This window comes from Pieris brassicae, chromosome 2 (assembly GCF_905147105.1).
Source record: "Pieris brassicae chromosome 2, ilPieBrab1.1, whole genome shotgun sequence".
Classification (NCBI taxonomy): domain Eukaryota; kingdom Metazoa; phylum Arthropoda; class Insecta; order Lepidoptera; family Pieridae; genus Pieris; species Pieris brassicae.
In genome coordinates, this window is record NC_059666.1 from 20,520,714 (window position 1) to 20,538,201 (window position 17,488).

Genomic DNA, 17,488 nt, shown 5'->3' on the forward strand with positions numbered 1-17,488 from the left:
TGTATAATACTATACAAGAATGTGAACGTGTAATGGAACGAGATCACTATATCCGTTTTTTGACATTTTCTAGAAATTTACCGAAACTCTGGTTTGTTGCCAAATATTAAAATTACACAAATTATAGGAGATATAAAGATCGGAAGAAACATACAGTTTAATCATCATAATAATATTAGAATAAAAAAGAAGTAAAATATATAATAAATATTAAATTTTATTATAAGATTTCAGAAATATTCGGTTATTAAATTTGTTAAACTTCAATAAGTATTTTAGTAGTAGTACTTAGGTTGCTACTCATTGTACGATAAAAATATTTTGTATTTATTATATTTATACTTATTTAATTTTGAAATTTTTGTTTTCCTGTAAATTCCAGTACAGGCAAATTACAAATTTCGTATGATTAATTTGGCAACACTTATTTGTCAATCTGACATAACGCCAGCCGCCAGGGTGGTGGTAAAATTCGACTCGTACTATACGATTTTTCTCGAAGATTGAATTTGTAAATCTGCATTTTACATTTATACTTCTAACGAACGATTATCGTTTCTTGTATGACATAGCAACGGTTATTATTGTCTATACGCCGTTGTGAAAATTTAATTGCAATAAATTATTCGAGTACAGTTTCGTTAGTGTGAAGTCCACTATAAAATCGCGTATCATTGAGACCTCGTGTTGTATTCTACTTACTTTCTGGCACTGCACCGCATTGTAAAATGGCTAAATGGGGAGAAGGAGATCCTCGCTGGATTGTGGAGGAGCGGCCTGATGCCACAAACGTGAACAATTGGCATTGGACAGAAAAGAATGCAGGTCCATGGTCCAAGGACCGATTAAAAGAGTTATTAATTAACTTAAAAATTGCTCAGAATGGTATTGATTGTAACATAACAGAGGTAGAAAAATTAGACGGTGAAGCTTCCGCCAACAACAGGAAAGGAAAATTAATATTTTTTTACGAATGGGACATCAAGTTGAAGTGGGAAGGTTTGTTGGCTGGTTCTGCAGATAAGATTAAAGGTGAAATCCATATTCCTAACTTATCTGAAGAAAATGATGTCAGTGAAGTTGATGTGAGTAATCATTAAACTATGATAGATATATAATGGTTTAACACTAAGGTATAAAACCAAAATGGTCTCTTTCGTTTACCAAACTCAGGCTTTTATCACTTTACTGTGAAAAAGTTTTGTTTGCTGTTAACTTTTGTATTTTATAGTATAACTTTACTCATAATGTATTCTTATTGGATATGAGAGGTAGAAAACCTCAGTAATGTTGACCAAGTCTGTAGTGTCTTTACTTTGAATTTTATTTTAATATATAACTTAATAATATTTCAATGTTAAAGTGTGTCTTAAGAAGATAAATGACTGTACATAGAAAAGATAATAAATTCTAGTATTGAACTTAACTAATCAATTAAAATAATTATGAAAAAATTAATTTTGACTAAACAATATTATGTTTAATACTGAACAGGGTAAATGGTCTTAATTATATAAAAATAGAAAACAGTAATCTTATCACAATAGACTCAGATGAGTCTAAGAATTCTTGTCATAATTTCCTAACATATTTCATTACATTTCAGATGACTGTGACAATAAAAAGTAGTGGTGATGAAGCTCAGAGAGTGAAAGCATTTATGCATAGCATTGGTAAAGATATAATACGCAATCAACTGACAGAGTACATCCGAAGCCTTAAGGAAGAGTTCTCAAAAGGGCTAATACTCCCAAAAAAAGGTGAAACTCAAATAAAACCAGATAATGTGTCTACTATCACTAGTGGATTTAACAAAAAAGTGAACATGGAACCAATAGTCTCATCTCCAAAACAAGTTGGCTGTAAACTTGATACTAAGAATATTGAGATAACAGAGACATTTCAATGTCGTGCCCAAGAGTTTTATGATGCCTTGACTAGAATAGAGATGGTTACAGCTTTCACACAAGGACATGTTAAGTTAGAGGCAGAAAAAGGTGGTAAATTTACACTATTTGGTGGAAATATATCTGGTGAATTTAGGGAGTTGGTGCCCGGCAAGAAAATTGTGCAGTATTGGCGATATAAACAATGGCCAAAAGAACATTTTTCTGAGGTTACATTTAGTATTGAGGAGAAGGTAAGTTTTCAAAAAAAATCTGTAATTCTAGTTATACACGAGCATACTTAGGTATAAACTCTGTCAAAATCTATTTGACAACTAAGATAATGGTCTACTCTTAATATGTGTCTCTTAGGCTTAGGTTTCTCAGTGTGGCTTATAACTTAAAGCATAAAGCTAGAAATGGTTACTTTTCCTAATTTTGCAACAAATAAAAAAATATATATTTTTGGTTAAACTGATTAGTTTAGTGGGATCTGGGAAAACATGACCTTCCTAAAATTATTTACATTTCTCTGTAACTTGTTTTTTATATATAGCGTAAACAGTGCTGTGATGAAAAAACAAAGGACATGAAGAAAATATATGAAGATCAAATAATCTTTTGACTACTTATATTTATAAAACACAATATTTTTTACTACTTGTGTTGATATTTAAAGATACCTTTTTATTTAAACTTTATATTTTCCAGGATGACAATACTCTAGTTACACTAAAGCAGGACCTGGTTCCAGCGTCAGAAGTAGAACAGACCCGAGAAAACTGGAAACGCTATTACTTTGACAGTATCAAGAGAGCATTTGGCTTTGGAGCCTTCCTGTGATTTTGCACTACAATGCTTAGATAATTCTAGGTAAGTGATTAGTGAACCACAGGATAAGCCGACAAGATGTTAAAAGTTATTTTATTGTACTTAAAGATTTGGCCTAGAATACCAATTTTTAATTACTTGTTTCTTATAAAAAAGTTGCTATTATATTTCACATTAACATAATAAAAAATAAGAATAAATGCTATTTTCTTACTAGTTTAATTCTTATTGTATGAGGGACACACATATCTGGTTAAGGTAAAGGCTGTTTTATGACAGATTATCATATTTGCCATATTTTATAGCAGATAACAGCTATTTATAGCAGTTAATACTAATGTTCCAAATTAGTGCAAACAGTTTAATGGCATTGGTTTTAATATTAAAATTGAATAATAAAGTGGAGCTAGTAACACAACCTTAAGGCACTAGGCCAACAACCACTCACTGGATCATAAACATATATTATTTATTTTTTATTCCAGGAACAATTTAGAAAAGGACTTTTGTAAATTGTCCTCAAGAAGAAATGTGCAAGTCATCTGTGATTAAAATCATTGTTAAAAATCGACGGCAACAAACTTAGCATGCAGAGATTAAAGTTAAATCAAATTTGCTTGCCCAAATGCAAGCTGTAATGTACCGTTTGATCAACTGTGTTAGTTTCTACTAAAAGTTTACTATGAATTGTGATAAATGTCAAACATTTATAATAAAGCTTCAATGTTTATTAAATGTAATTTAGTTACTTATTATTTTGCTGTTATCAGTTCTAACTTGCTAGTTTTTATTCCCTCATGAAAGTTATATTCAATTTAATGTTATTGTAATTGTGGTATGCAACCATTACTAATGAGATCTAAGTGTGTAAGTAATTATTATATAAAGTGGGTTTTGTTGCCGTCGAATCCGCTGCGTTTTGCCGATTTGTATTGCTTACTATCTCAGTAGCTGATTGTTTATTAACTGGGTTTGTCAATAAAATATGTTAGGCGTAATTTGGTTGTTTTATTTTTCAATTTAACTATGAGTTAGAGTTATCCGCTCCCGACAAGTGATGCGGCGGTTGCGTCCGCCTCCACGCCAATTGTTGGTTTGTGAACATACTTACATACGGAAAATACCCTTCACAGACAGGGCCATTCGCTTTAAGAAATAGCTTAGGGAGATCAGGTCCAGTACTTGCAGGGATGGTGATCCATCCCTTCTCTTGAAAGCATGGAAGCCTGCTTGCTTTCCTGCCACCTCAAGGTGGGGAGAATTTAGTCAGAGCGACGGGCCTGGAGTTTTTATCGCCATCCACGGACCACGGTCCTTTCCCCCTCTTTGCTTTTCATGAAAGCCACGCAGAAGTTGTAGAAAATTTTCCACGGGCGTCATTGCCGCGCTCAATAATAAAGCTTTTACTACGTTTGGTAGTCTTGCATCCGCACCCTGGAGTGCCTCTAGCAGAGGTCTTCCTCGCCGTATGCAGGACGTCGACCCGGCTGTCTCCGATACAGTGACGCCTCCTTACCCAATGTTGAAGACCCCTGGTCTATTCTGGTGCTTCGATAGTATATTTACCGGCACTCGCGCCCGTAAATTCGCTTTCCAACTCTATTACCTTTCCAACTTTATTTTTTCCAACGTGGAGTTTTCTCTCCTTACGTAGCTCCCTCTTTCCGTACTTCGCTTAGAGCAACCAGAAATGATAATGAATTAATTACAAATATGGTTATTGGATTTTAGTATCCATTGTACAGATACCGGCAAACTTAAGCATTAAACAAGGGAGTGGGGGAAGTTTGCGCATATTACACAGCGCGGGACACAAACGTCAACTGATTTACCAATCAGGCGATCGACACGTCACTCTCCTGTCATTTGTTCAAGACGTTTGCGGGTATCTATACATACCAATAAGATATTTGATGGATATTTTTTATTAGCGCCATCTATTGGAATTACGAACAAATCTCATACATTTAAATATTTTTTTTAAAATACATGTTAAAAAAATATTTAATTTGTGTTGTAGTAAATGGAACTTGTAAGAACTTTATTTAACAATTATATTGAATTTTAACGTATTAAAAGCTCTACGAATCTAACGAAACGCAAAGTTATGTATTATAATTTAATAATATACAAAGTACTAACTGGTGTCAGTTAGTTTATCCAGACCTATAAGGAATCTTATCAATTATTTGACCCCTCAAGTCAGTCGTTACTTCGATGTCAATCAAATATGTTGTTTCTTTGGGTGTTACTAACTATACATACGGTAAGTTAAACAAAATTTATACTCAACTAGAATCCTAAGTAATTTTTATTGGTAATATATCTTTCATAATTTCTATACTACATTAGATGATTTAATAGCCAATAATAAGTTGTATTTTCATCACAAAAATAAAGCTGCTGTATCAAAGTAATACAAAAACAAAATGCGCAGTATAAAATGTTAACATTTTGTATATTTTACTAAAGGTTTGATTTGTTTGCTTAGGTACCTTCACGCGCAATTTTAGCAATTTTTAATGTACGTATTAATAATCGTTTTTTAATTGATGTTATTTACTTAGTATATTAGCTGATAGTGCTAATACTGATGTGCAAAGACTTAAGTGAACGAACATAATTCCGGAAATGTTTGAAAGATTTTGTTCAGTTGTTAAAATAATATTTAGGTTGAGATTCAGAAAAGAGGCTTCACGCGGAAACTGACTCCCGTAAGACAAAATTCAACATTTACATTTCTTATAACTCAACGCTAATTCTCGTTTCTAAATCTCACCGTTTCAGTTGAGACTGCACTAAGTTTGACTCCCGTGTCTCAAAAACCTATTATATAATACAATATATATTAAGTTTTGGCTTTTAGCTGAATTTATTAAAAAAAGTTGATGGTAAAGCCCCCAAAAATGTTTCCACATATAATGATTCTAGCTTACTAATTTACCTGAACAATAACATATTGAAATCCATATTTTATGTTTTAAATTCAAATTGAATAACAATATTTCACGTTAGAATAGTAAATCTTAATGCTTCGACATAGAAATAAGATCTTTTTTACAGGTTCACGCGCGGGCTGGTTTCGGAAGGTCTTATCTAGGAAATTCACGGATGGTAAGTATTGGGTCAAGGGTGTTTGATTAATCGATTTAATTAAAATACGCAACAGACATTTAAGCAGACCTATGTTCATAGATTTGACAAAAGCACTAAAACACATTGTTAGTAATGTTTTAGGAATGCAAAACTCCGAGTGACTCCGCTACAGCAATCTCTCTCAGCAATTTAAAACTAACATTTGATAAAACTGCTTTTAGCATTAAGACCACTTAACATCGGATATTATTATCTATCTTTGTGTTAATTTATTTGTTTATTGGTAATAGCTAAACGTGTCTAAAGGATTGTGATAGTGTCAATAACTATTACTTAGCTGTGTTCTGTGGTTTTACCCGCGTTTATTTGGTCGTGTCAGTCAATGATAATAATGTTTTTTTTTAAACACAAATCGGTTTAATAGTTTTTTATTTTATTTATTACAAACAAAAAATGTCATTAAATATTAGAATTGATTATCTTTATATAGATATTCTTATAGTATGTAAGAAAAGTATATATGTGTGTATATATATTCTATTTCATAATTTATAGCCCCATCATATATCCGTCACGATCGTATCGTGTCGTGAAATCAGGACCTCTATAACTTCCAATAGCGACGCCATACTGATCCCGACGATTTGTATGCATGTTCGAAGCAGTTGTTATCCTTATAATCGCGCGGAACATATTATTGGGCTCGGGATGACTGTGGGTATTGCTATTTGATGTTACTGAGTAAGGGCTCAGATGTAGATACTTAAAATTTTATAGTATTATTTGGAAGATACGAACGATAGTTTCATTTTATAACATAGTACCTAGTATACTTATATTTTACGGGCTAATAACTTGACTTTATTTAAAACTAAATAATTTCATTTCAGTGTTATAATTGGACATGTATAAACGAAAAGTTGAATCTCACAGACGAATTACCACCAAAAGATGTATATTCGGCAACAATAAATAGTCTGTTTCCATCTGAATGGCGGGAGGTTGCTGAAAGTGCCGTAGACTCCTGTTATGGGAATATAACGAAGACATATACTAACACATGCCCGGGACAGGCGTTGATGCATTGCGTTGTAGATCATTTGGTTAAGGTAAGAATTAAAACTTTTAGAAAAAAAACTTTTGCCAATTAATTCGGAATTATTAATAAAACCCACATAAAACAAATAAACATTTCGGTTATTGGTACGTAAAGTAGGTACCTAAATACCAGGATTTCGATTTTTAATCGACTTAATGTACACAGGATGTTAGTAAATCTTTTTTTAATAATAATACAGTGTAAGCTCTATATAATGACACTGAAGGCATTGAGAATTTTATGGCGTTATAGAGAGTTCAATCGTTATTATTCAATGGAGAGAAGAAAAATGTCAACAGTCTTCACGTGCAAGCAATCCCAATTTTTAAACAAACAAACTACCTTCTTAGAAAGTTCGTATGCATGATGCCGACAGTCGAGTTTATTGCGGGGTTGGATAATAAAGCGGCAAAAGAACATACACATCAGCGCAGTTTTTACTTATTTTAGCAACTTAAAAAGTACTTAATTACTCAATTGTTGTCGTTATTGAGAGTACCCACTCTACATAGCATTACATCCGCATGTAGTATGTTGCATGCTGTGTAGAGTGATATAGTGACCAATTGATTTCCATGCTTTAGGGAGTTCCTCGTTAAATTTAACTGTATTTATATCTGAATAAAATACTACCTTATTTTTAATTCCAATCCTGACTGATCCTAGATTTAAACTGGAATCTTTATCCGTATAGAATGCTTTGCGTTGTGTCCAGGTAAGTCTGACAAAAATATATTTTCAGAACTGTCCAGCAAATAAGAGTAGTAAGGACGACAGATGCGCTCCAGTTTCCTCTCTCGCACCTAATAACTATATGTTTTCGCAAAGGTATGTATTTTTTAAACTGTTAAATTGAAGGGTATAAAAGAGTGCGTGAGATGAGCTAAAAGAGAACTGTGTGTGATGTGTCAATTATATGCATGATATGCGACATTATATTACGTCCGTGAACCCAATCAAAATCAATCACACGGTTTCGTCTTTCGTTTTATATTCTCACCCTCCAGAGTTAGGCTACAATGAACCTGACTTAGTTTCATTAAGTATACAATAATGACAATGATATTATTTATAATTATTTGACAGCAAACGAATAATTCTTTCATACAATTTCTAAATTTCACCACATGACATCTATCCGAGCTATTCTTGCTACGCTTCTGCTAAATTTTTGCATTTTACGTAGGACACTTGCGGTTTTATAAACTTTAGATACGTACGTTTTTCAGTCGTTACAACAACCTTGAGAGTGGCATAACTACAGAGCGTCGGCCGTCGTATTTCCTTCGAAATGTAAGTTCGAAAAATGATACCTACAAAACTAAACTACTACGTGAAAGCCATATAACTGAAGACGTTTCATGTGTTCAAAAATATATATAATATATAGTAAAATTAATACATATTTCTGTAAAAACGCGATTTCTTGTCAAAAAAGAACATAGATGCTTCTTTACACCCAGAAAAGAAGTTTTATTTAAGGCCCAGCACGAATTTCTGTGTCAAGTGTCTCGGGGTGGACTGCGGTACGCAATGGCGAGCTGGAGCACTGAGGCGCGCCGGCCTGATATAACAATTGGTTATGTTAAACATTCCATTAATATAATATTATTATTATTTTCTGAAATGGATTACTTGACTTGCGATAAAATATATCGTGTAAATTTCAAAGTCATGTTCTATATACATTTTCGTCATAAAATGAATTCAAAGTGTCAAAAATGGCTATGTTTGGTTTTTTTTTCTATCGAGCGAAGTTATTTAAATCGTGTATCGATCTTTCAAAATGGATACATAAACTACTCAACTCTACCATAGATTTTTTCCATTCGCCATACTTCAAGAAACGATGACAAAAAATGGAAAGAAACAATATGCTTTTTTGGAGTTTGACGACCGTATAGGCCCTTAAACACAAGCTTGAACTTTTGCATTAATATTTTTTTTACATAGCCCACCTTTTTATATAGCTATATAACCTGTCTGAATAAAACCTGGTTCTTAGGTTTTCCCGTGCAATTTCTCATAAAAACTTCCTCAGAGTTCAAGGAATAAAAACAAGAATAAGTGAATTGCTCCAACTGTCTTCGAGTTACGCTCAACATTAACATATGTTATGTTGCGATTAATTTTTATTTATAGATGTTATTTAATTTTTAGTATTTCAATATGAAATGCTGTGACTTACCGGACATTCTCATTGAGAATAATCTCGAAGAATGTGGTTTCAAGAAATTTATGGAATACCACCTTCATGACAAACAAACCGATCAGCAATTTCAGTTAACTTTTCCTCACAAGGTAAGAATCTACAAGATATCGCTAATAATGACAGACATTATTATTAGCGAGACTTGAATTAAAAATGTGTGCTTGTACTAGTGTACACACGTAAGAAGTGAAACTTCTTTATGACCTTATTTTTCGAAAAATGATCTACTATATGCAACTTTACAGAAATTGGTTAAATAAAGCTAAATTAGATAAAGATTTTAACAAAAGGCTTTTATTATCATAGACATGAATACAAATATTTCAATTTACTTTATTACTACTAAGATGATTACAGAATTTCATTAATTGTAATAGAATTATTAATATCATTGTTATCGTTATTATATGCTTTTGTTATAAATGGCTTCGAATCTCTTCGAACCAACCATGGTAGGGATAAAAAAAGATGGCGCGTAACGGAATAATGTGACGCGTAACCGAAAAATTGACGATATTTTTTTTACAACGCCTATAAAGAAATTTCACTTCAAAAAGGGAATAAGGAGAAATATCATGTGTTGTTTCAGGTTCAGGTTGTTTGAGGTGATTTTAAAATTACATATAAAGAACAGTGTTGGCCTAGTGGCTTCAGCGTGCGACTCTCATTCCTGATGTCATAGGTTCGATCTCGGGCTGTGCACCGATGGACTTTCTTACTATGTGCGCATTTAACATTAGAACTGACGGTGAAGGAAAACATCGTGAGGAAACCGGCTTGCCTTAGACCCAAAAAGTCGACGGCGTGTGTCAGGCACAAAAGGCTGATCACCTACTTGCCTATTCGATTGATAAATGATCATAAAACAGATTCAGAAATCTCAGGTCCAGACCTAAGAAGGTTGAACCGCCACTGATGTATTTTTATTATAAAAATAACGTCATATTTATCATACTTTAACAACAACTCTTGATTATCAATCGTTATCTCTTTTTCAGGTTCAAATTCCTACTACAAAGAAATCTATGTTGGAAGTGGATGTAAGTAAAAAAAAAAAGTTCTAATTAATAAAGAGAAATGTATTAAATATAATCTCACACTAATTGCTAAATGTTGGTTTCAGGATTCAGAGGAGGTGGGTATTACATGATATTAACACCGGAAACCGAAACAATGGCGCGTTATGTTTGATTGTGATTGGTCAAAAGACACACAAGTGTGTTTGTAATAGATTTATACAATCAAATAGTCTTTTGTTTTATAGTTAAACCCGAGCGGTGTTTTTTTCTTGTGAGAAGTACTTTAAGTAGTGAAACAGCACTAACATTGGCATACACGTTTGCATATTTTAAATTTGAAACCTTGAAAATAATTGAATTATTTTTTAAAAGTATCAAAATTTATATCAATTGTAGAATTATATCATGTATATAATGTAGTATTGTCTTTCATTTATATAACTGTTTCATATTTAAAGAAAACACTTTTTTAACGACCACGCACGCTGTAAAGAAATATTTGAAATTATGTAAAATAATTATAAGTTTATAAGAATACAGAGCTTCAATCCGTTAAAAAAGTGTTTTCTTAATTGTATATAATGATCGATATATACTCTGCAATAAAAAACAGGCTTAGCAGGCCCTAATTTATAAGTGATCAATATGTATTCAAATGTATAGAGAAATAATTGAAATGGGTTTTAACAGGAATGGGATCCTTTAGAGTGCTGTGATGTCAACGACTTTATAAAAGATTCATGGCGTAGCGAATGCCACCTTGAAATGTCTTGGAATGAAACAAATAGACTTGGTTTCATCGACATTAGCTCTCACCTTCCACCAACGACCACAGAAAAAGGAGAACTTAAACGAAGCGACGTAAAAGTTGTTCCTTTATCTGTAAGTATTTTTTTAATATCTTATAGTTATTTTTATCCCCTAGATGGGGCAGTGGATATTCACAGTACTTCCCAACCGTGATTTGTCTTGAGCCAAGTACTTATCCTTGGCCCACGACAACCTAATGACTCGTGCTTCAGCTACAACTGAACGTCGTCTGGATTCTTTAGGCCGTTATCACGTTTTTTACTTCCTTGGGGAGTCCGGGAGTTGGGCTTCCTTCGAGGAGTGTGTCCTAGCCATCTCTACTTGCGTAGAGCGGTGGAGGGGGTCGCACGTCTACTTAAAGTAACTAAAGATACTAATTGTTCATGATGTTATTTACTATTGTGTGAAGTAACAAAACTTGGTGATTAGAAGATATAGGAAAATCAACGATGTTCATCAACTATGGGTCTGATGGATGCCGTTTTTCTAACGATATTTTCTCTCTTAAGTCTAGATCGAGTGTACACACTTACGTACACACAGATAAAAAGATACCTTATATGAACTGATATTGCTATTACAGTGCGAAAAAGAAACATGTGTTTTCAAGAAATTAAACATTATATTGGATTCTGGTGAAATAGATTTGCTTGCTTTTACCAAACTTTTGGATAGTTTGACGTTAAATTACCCATCGTGGGAGAAAGCTAAAGCAAGGGTGACAACACAGTGCCTTACCAAAATCCATAGAATATATGACGCTGAATGTCAAATTAATGAGTTGCTATCATGCGTTATGGATGTGCTCTCTGAGGTAAATGAATTGCTGCTTATATCTAGATTATTTTTAATATCATTATTTAATTTAAATTATTCAACGTGTGGTGCATCTGCTCGTATATAATTTATTAAATTCACATAAGGGAGCCGCAATGCAATTTCCCGCCAATATTTTTAAATTGCGGCATATATATTTCTAACAGATAAAATATGTTTTAGGATTTTAGAACACCCAAGTGTTGTAGGCAAAATGAATTAAATGTCCGTTTATGTTATTAATGTATTTTTAATATTAAACTATTGTGATAAAATGTTACCTTTTAATAACACTTTATATCGTTTATAAGTTTGGTAGAGATAGAGGTTTCTTTAATAAATGATTTGATATTTCAGAACTGTCCAAATGTCAATAAAGACCATCCGTGCAAGTAAGTAATTCGGTTTATAAAATAGTTAAAACGAACAGTTAATTCCCATATGATTTAATTATTAAAACTTTATTTTATTACCCTTTTGTAGAGATAAAGACACCATCGACAAAGATGTTATCTGCCAGATCAGTTCTGGAAAATATTCGCCGGTAAGTTTGCCTTATTATAAATAAAAAATAGATTCATTATAAATACAACACTTTTAAATTTTGAAAGGTCTGAATTGTACTGAGTAACGCGTTAATGAACCCAACTTGAATGTTGAGTTATTATACCATGTCATCTCAAAGAAAGTCGGAATCGCTGCAGCTATTGGTGCAGAGTGCCGACACAGCTTGTCATCCATCATAAATCTGTCTGTCAAGAGGTTGCTATAATTAATAATACCACAAACAATAAAACTATGTTTTCGTTATTAATTTTATGCACTGATTCGGTTTTTCACTTGTACTTACAATCTTTATTTATTATATGTAGAACTAAAAACATATATCCGCCATATTTGTTTTTATGGGACACATGACACTCAAAAAGCGCGCGAAATGTGTTCTTTTCCATGTTAATATCACATAAACTATAATCTACCGAACGAAAGTTCGTTAAATTGTATACAGTTACGGTTCACATTAAGATTATAACCCAATAGTTTTTATTAATTTTACGGTGAAATAAATATATTGTTTGAATGCAACTGAAAAATATTTATTTCAGAAACTACGTCGACAATTCTGTCCTATTCCCAACTTGGTTCCCAATGACGTGTTGTCAGAATGCGGTGTTACATCACTGTCCACGATGCAATATGTACCTCATTATGAGAGAAAGATGTCACGATGGGAGAGTAGATATAATGTAAGTTTCCTACTAGTTATGTACATTGTGGTGAAAAAAAAACCATCTCTGTCAAAAAACAAGAAAAACTATATAAATAATTATTTTCTTAGGTACATACAGGTACAGGTCCAGAAATGCTTGGAAACACATTTAAAAAACTACAGAACCGATTTTGACAAAACTTTAACTAAGTTAGGATACATTATATATATATGGGTGTCAGTCAATTTGTGGAACAAACACTTTTTGAACGGATTAAAGCTACGCATGCTGTTTGTGTCTTTGTTAAAATAGCTTTTACACATTAAGAAAAACACTTTTTGAACGGATTAAAGCTATGTATTATTATTAAAGCTTATAGTTATTTACATACTTCTAAATTTTAATTCTTTTCCGACGTTTCGCGTACTTTTCAGTGTGCGTGGTCACCGTGACCAACGCAAAAATGTAAATAACTATAAGTTTTAATAATAATACATAGCTTTAATCCGTTTAAAAAGTGTTTTTCTTCATGCATGTTTGTTAAGCCTAGTAAGCTGTTCGCTTCCTCTGCGTCAAAAAACGCGTCTGCATTGGGAGGAATCACTATCCATACTTTATTGTTAAATTCTGTTGACTTTCAGTGTAAGGAATTAACCCCACCAACCAGCTGTATTTTAAAGAAGATGGGAGTATTAAATCAATACGGATTCATCGATTACTTTAAAATGAAGAACTGGTTACACAAAACCAGCTCATCGCCCTTCTACGAGGTGTTTTTCAGCACGTTCCTGGTCACACCCATGTATCAAGAATATTGCAGTTCACCTAAAAAACTACTTAACATTCTAGATATTATGGTTACGGTAAGTTTTGAATACTTTGACCTTTCTGAGGATCGCAAATTGAAACAATTATTCTACCAAGATTAACAAAGCCCTGAGATTTTTTTTTTCGTATCTGTGTGCCTAAATTTAAGTCATTAAAAGAAAACTGTTGAATATGAATATTGTTAACCGTAAAATTTGTTTTCAGACGTGCCCAGAGTCGAAGCGGACACAGAATACGAAGTGCAAAAAAATATTTAATGAAATAAAAAACACACCGAATGTATCTCAGGAGAAACTTGACCAACTATTTAAAGTCTTGTACAACACGACCGAAGAATTAAAAGAATTAAAACCATCGCAATTAAATTCCGAAACACATAGTAATAAAATGTTTGACTTTGGCATTTTAGGATCCGATGCGCCTCCTGTCAAAATAATAGATGTCAAACGGAAGCCAAAGACACTAGTAGTTTTACCCGTATACCAACGTATGAATGCTTCCCATTCATAAATCTTAATATTTACATTTTTGTAAAGTAAATAAAATTAATTCTAAATTAAAAGATGGTATACAAATATGTTTGGTATAATTATTAAGCTTTTAGGTTTCTTCCTATTAAACACTGGATATTTTCCCTATCAACAATTTCATTATTATCTCGTCATACATATTCAACAACCAGAGACTAAACGACAATCTGTCAAAATCCGATTGACATATGTTATGAGATGTCAGTGTTACTCGAGTTGTCAGAAATTTTACGTCAAATAGCCATGGGAGATTTAGTTCACTAAAACTTTACTGTAAAGTTGAGTTCTTGCTTGATTTTATAGTCTATGCCCAAAGCCTTTTTATTAATTATAAAACCAAAGTACTCTTTCTGTCAAATTTTGTTAACACTGTGTTGAAGAGCTTATGAACTCATTATGTTTTAATAAGTGGATAAGAATTTACAGATTGCATGGTAACCAGCCAAGGCTAGTTCTCCCAAATAACAACTAACACTAAGTTCTGTTCGCCTAACTTGTCTTTAAATCTTTGTCAACTAATTCATAACTGAGCCAGCTTTGGATGTAATTCATATAGGGACGGTAATTCAATAAAAACAAATTTAAAAGCAGTTTATGTATATTTCTGTAAACAGAAACTATTGTACTAATGTTTATTCTACATTTGCATTGTATCAAGAATTCAGTCTTGTAATCCAATATGAATAAAATTTAGTAAATGCATCGAAATGTTTTAATCGAAATTTTATCTGTGGTACAATTTATTTGCTAAAAGACGTATATATTATAAAAACTTTACATATTAAAATACGATATTATGCCTTATTTACCTAAAACAAGGTAAAATAAATTAGGTACAGGTAACACCAAACATCGTTGCCAAACGGATTTAAAAAATTTAGTCGACCAACAACTATGCGATTATTATTATTAAAAAATCCTCACGTTTGGTGTTATCTTATATACAAGCAAGACAACAGGCGCGTGAGTTTAACTCAAAATAAATTTAAATAATAACAATATAGAACTGCTATTTCAAACAAGCATCGAATAACAAAATGGCAAGGAAAATATTCGAGAATTTATAACTAATCTGTACACGGAATACGAAAAGGAAAAAAAATATATTTACATGTATTTGATCACATATATTCTAAGCAATCAATAAAACAAACGGCACTCTATATATACAACGTGGCGAATATATAGATTATATGATTTCCGTATGACAAAAACGTACGGCCATAAAAATTTAGATATATAAAATTTAACACACGATTTGATTACATTTTAATTGGCCTATAGTTATAAATTTAATATATTTTAATTTAACAAATATTTGTGTTAAGTGTAAGGCACTCGTTTAAGTCACTTTACAATTCATGTATTCATTAGGATAAATTTATATCTAGTTTACTTAAAATATTAAAATACCTAACCGAAGCAATTTATATATTTTAAAGTACATTCGTTTCGTAAATGTCGATCGTGGATTTAAAATTTAACTAAAATTGATACACTAATACATTATTGTGGTTTTAACACCGCTAAGAACGTACATAATACTGGAGATAATTTTTTTAAATAAAATTTTACATTTTCCCGATTGATACTAGGCTATTTGAAATGATTAAATGCTTTTTTAATTAAATAAATTTTTAGAACTCCAAGTAAAAAATCCAACATGTACCTCGATACAATGTAAAAAGACACTTAAGGCATATTCAAACTGATGCTGTCATAATTGCGCATAGATCGCGTATCCAGGCTATGAGGAGTGTTCATTCTGGTCAGTATCTCCTGTTGGAGGGCTTTGAGGGTCCGAGCAGCAGACAAATCCGTGGGCGGAGCTAGTAATAACGCGCGACGGGCGTGCGGTAATGCGTCTGCGGGTTTATTAAGAGCGAGTATCGCACGTGACATTGCGTACGCGCACTCGAACGCGTTCGGACGGAGTAAGGACGCGCGCGCCGCTAGATCTAACGCTTCTGATGGTTCCTGAAAATAATCTTTTTTTCAGACATTTGTTTTCATTTTCTCAAATAAAAATTGTATTTGATTCTAATAATTGTATTTAAGTCTTACATTACTTTTTACAATATCATCTATCTATGGTAGGTTCTAGTTTTAGTAACTTTTTAGTATCAGACAAATAGAAAATCATACATGAACAATACTCACATTAAGTTTCCTCTTGCATCTCGACAAATTAAGTAGCAAATTAGTCTTGAGCTGGACAAACGCGGCCACGTGTTCATGCGGAACTGGCTGCACAGGCGTTGTCTGGCCTTCATCGCTGATCAGGGGATTTATCTTCTTTAGAGCGTATTGGTAGCGATGAGCCGCCTCCGAAGGTCGATTCTTGCGGTATAAAAGGTTCCCGTCTTCCAGGAGTTTGTTTAGGAGGATTAGCCTGGAAAATATAATAATTACAAATTTATTCAATGAACAAAACAGAAATAACAATCAGAAAACAATGGCCCTACAACCCTTTTAGGTCTGGGCCTCAGAGTTCTGTATCTGTTTTATGATCATTTGTCACTCTATTAGGTAACGAGGTGATCAGACTCTTGTGCCTGACACACGCTGTCAACTTTTTGGGTCTAAAGCCCTCACGATGTTTTCCTTCACCGTTCCAGCGGATGTTAATGTTCTAATAGAGTAGAGTCCATTGGTGCACAGCCGGCCACGAATCTACGACCTCAGGGATGAGATTCGAACACAGCCACTAGGCTAACACTGCCCACGGATAGGATAAGTATGGAAAATTAAATTAAACTCAACTGTGTGATAAACAATATTTGTAAATTAAATTGGGGGAGAAAGTTCTAGAATGTTCATTGATGTGTGTGTGTTTGTCTTATGTCTTGAGAATACAGAATTGTCGCAGTTAACCATACATATTCTTATTAGTACATATTTATTTTTTATTTTTCTTTATTTTAGTTATCGTTAGTTCCATGTTATTTTTAGTGCTTTTTATTAACAATAAAGCCCGTTATTATTATTTATGTAACCTGCTATTTGATATGTTTGTTTTTGTGTGAATAAAAAAAAAATCTAACATTTTCGTTGAACTTACATAAATTCTGGTTTGCCTGAAGCCATCACCCACGTTGTAGGTCCAAGTTTCGCCCCTTTCCTCAAGAAGCAATTAACCACCTGCAAATA

The 17,488-nt window shown here is 32.8% G+C and overlaps 3 protein-coding genes across 6 annotated transcripts in view; 2 read left to right on the forward strand and 1 right to left on the reverse strand.

The window, feature by feature from the left end:
- The first annotated feature begins 430 nt into the window (after positions 1–430).
- Positions 431–3,527, forward strand: LOC123720558 (activator of 90 kDa heat shock protein ATPase homolog 1). Its single transcript, XM_045677219.1, has 4 exons — positions 431–1,085; positions 1,607–2,140; positions 2,598–2,759; positions 3,203–3,527. Exons 1-3 carry the CDS (start codon positions 729–731, stop codon positions 2,727–2,729), a joined length of 1,023 nt encoding a protein of 340 aa, XP_045533175.1. The 5' UTR covers positions 431–728; the 3' UTR covers positions 2,730–2,759; positions 3,203–3,527.
- A 1,347-nt stretch (positions 3,528–4,874) lies between these two features.
- Positions 4,875–15,040, forward strand: LOC123720869. Of its 2 annotated transcripts, XM_045677686.1 has the most exons (16): positions 4,917–4,983; positions 5,209–5,241; positions 5,781–5,831; positions 6,704–6,922; positions 7,655–7,740; positions 8,142–8,205; positions 9,073–9,213; positions 10,123–10,164; positions 10,248–10,259; positions 10,834–11,025; positions 11,537–11,767; positions 12,127–12,161; positions 12,253–12,313; positions 12,876–13,016; positions 13,622–13,843; positions 14,013–15,040. In XM_045677686.1, exons 1-16 carry the CDS (start codon positions 4,948–4,950, stop codon positions 14,316–14,318), a joined length of 1,872 nt encoding a protein of 623 aa, XP_045533642.1. In that variant the 5' UTR covers positions 4,917–4,947; the 3' UTR covers positions 14,319–15,040. The 2 variants fall into 2 exon arrangements, with proteins under 2 accessions (XP_045533643.1, XP_045533642.1); XM_045677687.1 differs by lacking the exon at positions 5,209–5,241 and having other exon boundaries at positions 4,875–4,983.
- The window catches only part of LOC123720867 (protein TANC2), a 198,659-nt gene continuing 196,118 nt past the window's right edge, over positions 14,948–17,488 (reverse strand). For all 3 annotated transcript variants that reach the window (XM_045677683.1, XM_045677684.1, XM_045677685.1), the window contains 3 exons: positions 17,400–17,479; positions 16,499–16,730; positions 14,948–16,315 (listed from right to left, as the gene is read on the reverse strand). In XM_045677683.1, the coding sequence (XP_045533639.1) occupies positions 16,031–16,315; positions 16,499–16,730; positions 17,400–17,479 (597 nt within the window). In that variant the 3' untranslated portion in view covers positions 14,948–16,030. The remainder of the gene's footprint in view (positions 16,316–16,498; positions 16,731–17,399; positions 17,480–17,488) is intronic.

Excerpts from the sequence above, each read along its gene's own strand:
- LOC123720558 (XM_045677219.1), top strand. The coding sequence starts at position 729 with ATGGCTAAATGGGGAGAAGGAGATCCTCGCTGGATTGTGGAGGAGCGG. Across the intron at positions 1,086-1,606 it reads ATGATGTCAGTGAAGTTGAT|ATGACTGTGACAATAAAAAG; the intron begins GTGAGTAATCAT and ends ATTACATTTCAG. Across the intron at positions 2,141-2,597 it reads CATTTAGTATTGAGGAGAAG|GATGACAATACTCTAGTTAC; the intron begins GTAAGTTTTCAA and ends TATATTTTCCAG.
- LOC123720869 (XM_045677686.1), top strand. The coding sequence starts at position 4,948 with ATGTTGTTTCTTTGGGTGTTACTAACTATACATACG. Across the intron at positions 4,984-5,208 it reads TGTTACTAACTATACATACG|GTACCTTCACGCGCAATTTT; the intron begins GTAAGTTAAACA and ends TTGTTTGCTTAG. Across the intron at positions 5,832-6,703 it reads ATCTAGGAAATTCACGGATG|TGTTATAATTGGACATGTAT; the intron begins GTAAGTATTGGG and ends ATTTCATTTCAG.